The following is an 8,289-nucleotide window of genomic DNA, read 5'->3' as shown; positions in this document are numbered from 1 at the left end:
TAAGTTCCCAGATTATTGCTAATCACTCGTTGGTTTCCCCTGCATTTGGACTCTTCTTTTTTCATATGCAAAAGTCTCTAAAGTCGTCCCAGACACCAAACTGGAACCACTCAACATGATAATCATTGGGCAATGATGAGGAGAATACAGAAGATCAAAGCATTATTCTCAAAAGGTGTTATTCTAACAGGCATTTCATTATTTTAGTTGCTATACAGTACATTTAGGACATTATTACAAAACGCTGCCACGCTTCAATTAAATGTATAAGATAACAAAACATGGTATTTTTACCTGTATGAATATTAGAATCTATCATCGATCATCATTTGAAACAATTTGATTTGGGTCAATCACGACCCCTTGAACAGTCCTTGACCTTCTACGCAAAGAAGGCATCTGTGGGATGCTAGGAGGTACTGGAGTCTCAGGCGAGTGCCCGGAAATGCAGAGCGAACCAGTATCATCTTGTTCCCATTGTACTTCTACCATAACTCCTCTGGGATTCTCTGCAGACTCTGTTCCTGGAATTCCCACAAATCTGGCTCCCACAGGTACCTGCATTTTCATTGTAAGGGGGGAGAAAAAGGTAAAAATAAGTCAGTATAGTTGTTTTTTGAATAAGGAGCTTGCTATGTTACGATGACTCAAGGTTGGAAAGAAAAAAATTGCTATAGAAAATTATTTTATATATAATTAATTAATTAATTAAAAACTTATGTATTTTAAAATTATTTAATTTTTATATAAAAAAAGTTAAAATAAGTCAAATAAATTTGAAATAATAAATAAATATAATTTATTGATTTTAAAATTATTTTTATTTCTTTTTTTCCCTTTTATTTTTCTTCTCTCTTCTCTCTCTTTTATTTTTTATTTTTTTTGTATTTTTCCTCAAATATTCTAGAGCTAAACATAGCCTAAATAAACTTTACCTACCTGAACCACTATGCCGGATGTTAAAGTCAGAGATTCCATGCTCCCTTCAGCTGCGGCACTTTCTAGCTCTGCCTTCTTTGCAATATTCAAGAAAACTTCTTCAAGAGTTGTAAGCCCCAGTTGAATGTCTGCTATTCCAAATTCTGTTTCTCTATCTTGGAGCTCTCCAAAGAATTTCTATTGCGGAATATAAAAGCCACGAAGGAGAAAAGAGAAACAAACACCAAATTCTACTCAAAATCTTCATTGGTAGCCATAGTAAAAAATCCTGATAAATTAGGTTGTTCAGAGTAAGTATATAATTAAACAAGGCAAAAAATGAGAGAGTCGTCTACCGTCAACCGTGCTTCTCGATCATGGGGAATGACAAAAGTCAAGAAGGCCTTGTTCTCTTCTTTGGGCACTATATCCAAATGCTGTAACAAAACATTGAGAAATCAGAAACCAAGCTTTGGGGGGGGGGGGGGGGTCAAGGATATGTGTAAGCAACCTCTATTAGTTACACATACATATTTAAAGAATTGCTTTACGGCCTCATGATAAGGTGTGGAGACTGCATCGTCATTGGGGCGAGTGTTTCCATTCGTGCTTCCAGTGAAGCTTACATGAGCAATAAAACCAGTTCCAAACCGAGACTTCAACCTAATTGAGGTCCCAATGCAACGAAGCCTACCCTTTGCCATGATTCCAATGCGGTCACTTAATATGTCCGCTTCTTCCATTGAGTGTGTCGTTAGGACAATGGCACGCCCTTTCTTTGCATTCTCTATTATGTCCCACACATGCCGCCTTGTTATTGGATCCATACCAGTTGTCTACAAATTAAAAGAAACTTCATATGAAACAGGAACATTAAAGAAACATGCAGAAAGGAGAAGTCTCTAGTCTGCATACCGGTTCATCCATAATGACCAACTTTGGATCACCAATTAGTGCTATAGCAACACTAAGGCGGCGTTTCATTCCTCCACTATAACTCCCAGCTCTCATTTTGGCTGCTTGGGTGAGTTTCACCTCTGCCAATGATTTTTGAGCAACCTGCACAAAAGTAGAAGCATTTGTTCCAGGAAATATGAATAGAAGAGAGACATTCTACTGACACGAGTTCATCAAGAATGAAGTGAACATCTATATTGGTGTAAAAACTTATAATTGGACAAAAACCAAGTCTTCCAATAAATAGGAAAAATCAAGTAGGTGAAGGCCCCTTATTGGGGTTTGCTCAGTACATACTGATTTGACTGAAGAAGGGGGGAGGCCTTTAATGCTAGAGAACAGCTCTAGGTGCTCTTGACCAGACAAAGAATTCCAGAGGATGTCAAACTGTGAAAAGAAAAAAATTTAAGTCAGTCCTCTTGAAAACTAGATTTATTTGAATAAAGATGAAACCAAAGAAAAAAAGAAAGGGTCACCTGGGGACAAACTCCTATGATTCTTCGAATGTTTGACATTCCTATAGAGCTTCGAATGGAATATCCATATATTAATGCTGTCAACAAGACGGTTCATAATGTAGCTCAAGTACATTGCATTAACTTCATAGAAGAAATTAATAAACACGAAAATTGAACATTACCATCACCCTCAGTGACTGGGGTAATTCCAGTCAAGCAATTAATTGTAGTAGTTTTTCCAGCTCCATTGGGTCCAAGGAGACAAAATAGTTGATTCTTTGGAAAGTTCACCCATAATCCCTGAAGGTGATTTGCAAATATGCAGTGGTTACAACATTGACACATACAAAATAAGATATACCCCTTTGTCATCTTGCCTAACACAAGAATTTTCAAATGGTGGAGATGGCATGCACACTTGATCATCTGAAGATCTAAAAAAATACATGAAATTAGATGAGAAGTGTTGCCCCCTGCACCTACTTGCATTTGAGAGATGGGCCTCTCACACCTACCTTTTATTTTAACAAAGGACATGTCTTGAGAGATGCTACACAAGTTACAACAAACAAGCAAAATATATATATATAGAGGGAAAAAATAACTAAATTTTCTTAGGTCAATGTGGCATAAAATCTGCTAATGGAAAACATCAAATTGTAACTCTTTGCACCACTGTTCATGAGTAAAGTTAAGTTATCACAAATAAATAAATCCCCTATAATAGTGACAGATAGTACTACTGAATATCCCTGTAAAATAAGTTCATTACCTTGAGAGCATGGTAAGGCGAAGTCTTCTTGCATTTACAGCAACCAATATTAGTTGTCCCAGGATATGTTTTTGCAAGACCGCATATCTGAACTGCAATATTTGGATCAGCTACACCTTCCCTTCTTTGTTGTCTTACTTTGTTTTCCTCTTCAAGGACATCTTCATCATCTGGAGTGATGTCCTCCAAAGATGGAATAGAACCTATGCAACTACAAATGCCACCCTCTAAACGAAGAAACGTAAAGATGGGTCAGGTCAGTTATAACTACCAGCCAACAAGGAAGTTCATGAGCATAGATTAAAATTTTGATCTTGATTACCTTCCACCTTGTTTCCACCTCTTCCTGTCCAATACCCAGGCTTCAAAAAGTAAAATAGAGATTTCCTCACACCCGATGAATTTGGGATTATATTATCGAAGTAGATGGCCAAAAGAAACCATAGAAAAAATGTGGCTGTGAGCCATATATAGATATCATTCTGTCAAGAATATAAGAAGTGAGAGCATAATATAAAGGATAAACCTTAATAATTACCTTTCATGATTAAAAATAAAAGTGAAGAAGGAATAATGAAAGAAAGTAAGTGAAGAGCAAAGAAAAGAAAATGGAATGCCAAGGTGATGTCTTAGTAAAAGCTACAAGCAACCTAAATTGTCAATGTTAGGATTTTGAGCTTTAATGCATAAACATACAATTGTAATGACACAATCCAAATCATTTGGTGCACAGTCTGCTCGTTTACTCCAGCTAATCCCAGGATCTTGAGAAGTGGAAGTTGCATCAGCAAGCAATGATAGAGCTTCAGCAAGAAGATTAGGAGGGAATAGTGACCATATAATCCGATAGAAATTAGGAAAGTTGTCACTATAGGGAAATCCAAATATTGTAACAAGCTGCAATGACCAAATTGAATTTATTAGTGATGACTGAGTGTGTAATTTCCATTCCATAAATTTAAGTGGAAACCTTACCTGTGTAAAAAATCCGATGATAAAAATGCAGAAACCAATAATTGTAGATGAAGATGACTTGCTTATAAAGGACGACAGCATGAAAGCATAACCAATCTAGAATCACAAGCCAACACGATGAATGAATGATATATATGCTGAAATAGGATTATTTATGTCTAAGAACAAATAAAATCAATGACCAATTTAGGATAATAAGAAAGAAAAATTACCATATTGAGTTGGAAAAGGAAGAACAAGAGGAATACAACTGAAAAACTGTTGTTTAAGAAAAAATCAAACTGGAACATCATTCCAAAGAGAACAATGAAAAGTGAAGCAATAAGTATGATAATTCCCTCCCATGTGAGCCATGACAACCAGTAGGCAGAATCATAAAGACCCATCATTGTCATTGCCTATGAAGTAAAACACAAAAATAGCAAACATGAGAATAATTCCATAAAAGTGCATGAATGCTGAAATTTTTATTAGATAGGCAGATTTGAACAATCAATACCTGGCGAAGTTTTAGTTCCTTCTCTGTGATCAAGGAACTAATTTGGATAACAAAACTAAACATGGCAATTGCAAGAAAAAATGTTGGACCTACTACAGCCACAACAGAGAACTCTTCTATTGCAGGGTGTGCAAATTCCTTAAATCTAACAGCCCAGTTGAAGTTTGCATCTGAATATGCAAGAATAAAATGTATGTTTAAGACAAATGGATATAGGGACATCATAGCATTGGCCAACAATAGAAGATTTTTAAAAGACAACAAAAATAAGGGTGAAAATTTGATACCTCCAATTAGAGACCTAGCAATTTCATGTTCTGCAACAATTTGGAGTGGAATTTGAAATTTGAATGTGGGATCTTCATACTGCCCTCGTTTACTAACTGGAGTAGAATTAGTTTGTAAGCCATAGCTAATTACAGTAGCATTTATTTCTACAAAATGCAGCGCTCCTGGGCAACGCATTGGATCACTATATAGCCATGCATCCACTTCATCACGTGTACTAAATGATTTGACCTAGGCAAATAAAGCAAAGATAGAATGGTTATATGTCCTTTAATGTATGGACTTTCTCATAAGTGTTTCATTAATAAGGATTTGCTTAATGCATAGATAGAAACAAAAGAAAGAAATAAAAAGAAAACCAAAAGGAAAAAGCTTTAGAAAGGTAAAACTCATGAGTAATAATAAGAGATGTTGACCATGCTTCTTCACTGTCCAATAATTTACATTTTATCTCACTTTTTCACTCAACTCTTAAAGAAGGGGCCAATATAAAGTATGTGAAGAAGAGTCATGGGTAAGCACACACTTTCATTGCCTTTGTTTCCCAATCCTTATTTTTGGAAACACCAACTTTTTTTTTTTGTGACACAGACGACCTAAACCTATTAAGTTATTGTTTGATAAGTGCTCCACAAGACTTATCATAACCTTCTTGAACTATTGACGAAACCATCAACAAGATATTCACTGAGAGTGACATTAAACTTTACTTTGTTTGGCTGCAGGAAATAATGATAGCAAAGAAAAAAGAGTCTCATTTTTTCAAAGAGCAAAATGGAGCCACGAAGAGAGCAGCTATATTTAAAATGGAAATTGCTTGAAAAAAAAAAGTCAAGGTAAACAAAATTTTTAAAAGCCATTTTACAATGACTTGACATCACCAGATAGCTCAAGGGCATTGTATACCAATTTTTGAGAAAACACAGATTACTCTCCCCATCTCACATTTAACTTTACATTTTCCCTTCTGTAGATGAACACAAGAACACATAGACTGTCACAAAATGAACAATACAAGTCTACATCAATTTAGCTACGGACAAAAGCTTTATTTTACTATGAACCTTAACTTGTAGCAGGAAGGATATAACTCACAAAGCTTGACTTAGTTAGTGTTTGTTTTTTTGACTTAATGTTGAATGTAATTTGTTTTCAGACTTCAAATTATTTGTTTTTAACCTTTTTTTTTTCTACTTTTTATTTATTTAATTTTTTTATTGAATAGAAAAAGTCAAAATATTTAGGTGGTGTTTGTTTTTTAGCTGAATAGAAAAAACCAAAATATTTGACTTTTTTTATTCAACTAAAAGTAAACTGTTGACATCGTCCAATATAAGTAAACTGAATATATTGATAACAAGTTCACTTTAGTTATATTGGACGATGTTAACAGGTTACTTTTAGCTTAATAGAAAAAGACAAATATTTTGGTTTTTTTTATTCAGCCAAAAAACAAACACCACCTTAGGTTTTTGCTGAATGCTAAAGATAACTTTTTGAAACAAACCAAAACACAATCTCAACACAACCTTCACCTATTAATGCATAATACTTAATAGAAATAAAATAATAAAAAACAACTTAATGCTTAATACTATTGAGTTGTATTTAAAGTTAAATTAATTTAAATTCTATTTAGATTTAAGTGAAAAAAAAAAAAAAAAAAACCACCTTAGTCTTATTTGATTAACCCAACTAAACTTGGAAAATAAATTTTGGTTGCTGATAAACTGACTCAAATTTTTGTTTGTCTCTTTATTATCAACAATAAAACATGGTAGAGATCCAAATAAAACCAATTTCCATCATCATATATTGTTTGCAGGAGTTGGTTAGCTAGTAAAATCAGCTAAGAACCAGAACCACAGAAAAAATAACTGTTTCCCTTTTCTTTTATTTTTTTCTGTTTTTCCAGAGGCAAGTCTTAATGTTACTAAGGAAAAATCCTAATTCTCCTTTTAATTGCTGAGAGAAGATAGAAAAATAACAGAATCTTAAAATTCTTTCATCATTTAGGATTCACGAGAAGAAAAAAATTCCAGTTGAATGACCAAATGTAATTATTTAGTTAGTTTGAGGAAATTATCCATAGTTTGTCTTGAGGAAATTCTCCATTTTCTCAGCATGATAGCAACCAAAAAAGAGCCTAAATATAACAGAAAGAAAAAAAGATTTCCACCAGCATGCTTCCCTACAAAGAATTATAATTTTGATGGTTTCGACGGAACTATTACTATGAAATATAATTTTGATTGTCTCAAGTGAACTATTACTGTGAAATACTTGTTTATCACGAAACAAAAATGGTGAAAATTTTCAATTTTTCTCACCTCTTTTTTTTAATATTTTCCTCCCGTTTCTCATAGACCTAGTAGAAAAAATTAGAAGTTTTAGTTACTCACTAAAACTTGAGAGCACGGGTTTATTTTTAACACACAAAAATCATATTTCCACTTGTTTTCTTTTCTTTTTCCTCACAACCAAACAGACCAAAGTGAAAAATCTAAATCTCACGAATAATCAAAATTCACAGTAATAAAACTGGTTCACAGAATCAAACAGCAAAATTATCTTCCATAATACACTTCACAATTGATTCAGCCGGCTGTTTCCAGATAAAGCTATGGAAAGGGGAAACAAGAAAAAAGAAAAAGAAAAAGCTAAATTCTCATTAGTTATTACCGAGAAAGAAACATTTCATCCTTCATTCCCTTTCTTTTTCCTCCATTTTCTCTCTAACCAAATCACGAATAATTGAAAAAACAAGAGACAAAAAAATCCGAATCTTCGAAATCCAAAATTCATACCTTATCGGAAGGAATCGGGCGGCCAGGATTATTGGTCATGATTCTATTGACAATAGACTGGATCTTAGCGCTTCCATTACCGCTCCAAACAAAGTCGAAGCAAGGAAGCTTTGTGTAGAATTTATCCTCGCAAGGAGGAATCGAAAGAGAGACCAGAGGCTTAGGATCAAAGACGTTTTCATACTCTGTAGAAGAGGAGAACCGAGAACGAATGGCTTTCCCGATACAGAAGATGAGGAATATGAAGAAGAGAGACGAGAAGAGTTGAAGAAACGTCGCCCCCTTGTTCCGCCATGAGAGAAGGAAATTCTTCTTGAACAGTGCACCGAATTGTTGGATTAGCAGTGGCAATCCTCTCTGCAAATCCATTGATTTCTATCTTTTTTTTAAAGCTTTTAGTTTTAGCTGCTCTATACCGTTCAAACTGCTTTCTGATTCTGCCTTTTATATGCTTTAGGCGCGTAAAACGCACCGTTTCAGCGCGTCTTGGAAATCTCTCCGTCAACGTTTTTGACATGTCTTTTAGCATCCTGTCTCATACTAATCTTCTATCAAAACATGGCATCCTTCATAAATTTTTTACACTAATTAAAAAAAAAAAATGCATTTGTGTCT

The 8,289-nt window shown here is 34.3% G+C and overlaps 1 protein-coding gene across 1 annotated transcript; it reads right to left on the bottom strand.

The window, feature by feature from the left end:
- Positions 1 to 162: 162 nt before the first annotated feature.
- On the bottom strand, positions 163 to 8,078 carry LOC117903947 (ABC transporter A family member 2). Its single transcript, XM_034816461.1, has 16 exons — positions 7,675 to 8,078; positions 4,867 to 5,098; positions 4,580 to 4,749; positions 4,293 to 4,478; positions 4,081 to 4,176; positions 3,802 to 4,002; positions 3,428 to 3,587; positions 3,106 to 3,332; positions 2,516 to 2,633; positions 2,352 to 2,428; positions 2,173 to 2,262; positions 1,834 to 1,977; positions 1,449 to 1,754; positions 1,275 to 1,355; positions 940 to 1,116; positions 163 to 558 (listed from the first exon to the last, which is right to left on the bottom strand). Exons 1-16 carry the CDS (start codon positions 8,041 to 8,043, stop codon positions 316 to 318), a joined length of 2,877 nt encoding a protein of 958 aa, XP_034672352.1. The 5' UTR covers positions 8,044 to 8,078; the 3' UTR covers positions 163 to 315.
- Positions 8,079 to 8,289: the final 211 nt, after the last annotated feature.

Source organism: Vitis riparia, chromosome 17 (assembly GCF_004353265.1).
Source record: "Vitis riparia cultivar Riparia Gloire de Montpellier isolate 1030 chromosome 17, EGFV_Vit.rip_1.0, whole genome shotgun sequence".
Lineage (NCBI taxonomy): Eukaryota > Viridiplantae > Streptophyta > Magnoliopsida > Vitales > Vitaceae > Vitis > Vitis riparia.
Note: the sequence above shows the minus strand (reverse complement) of the source record. Positions and strands in the feature narration are given on the sequence as shown.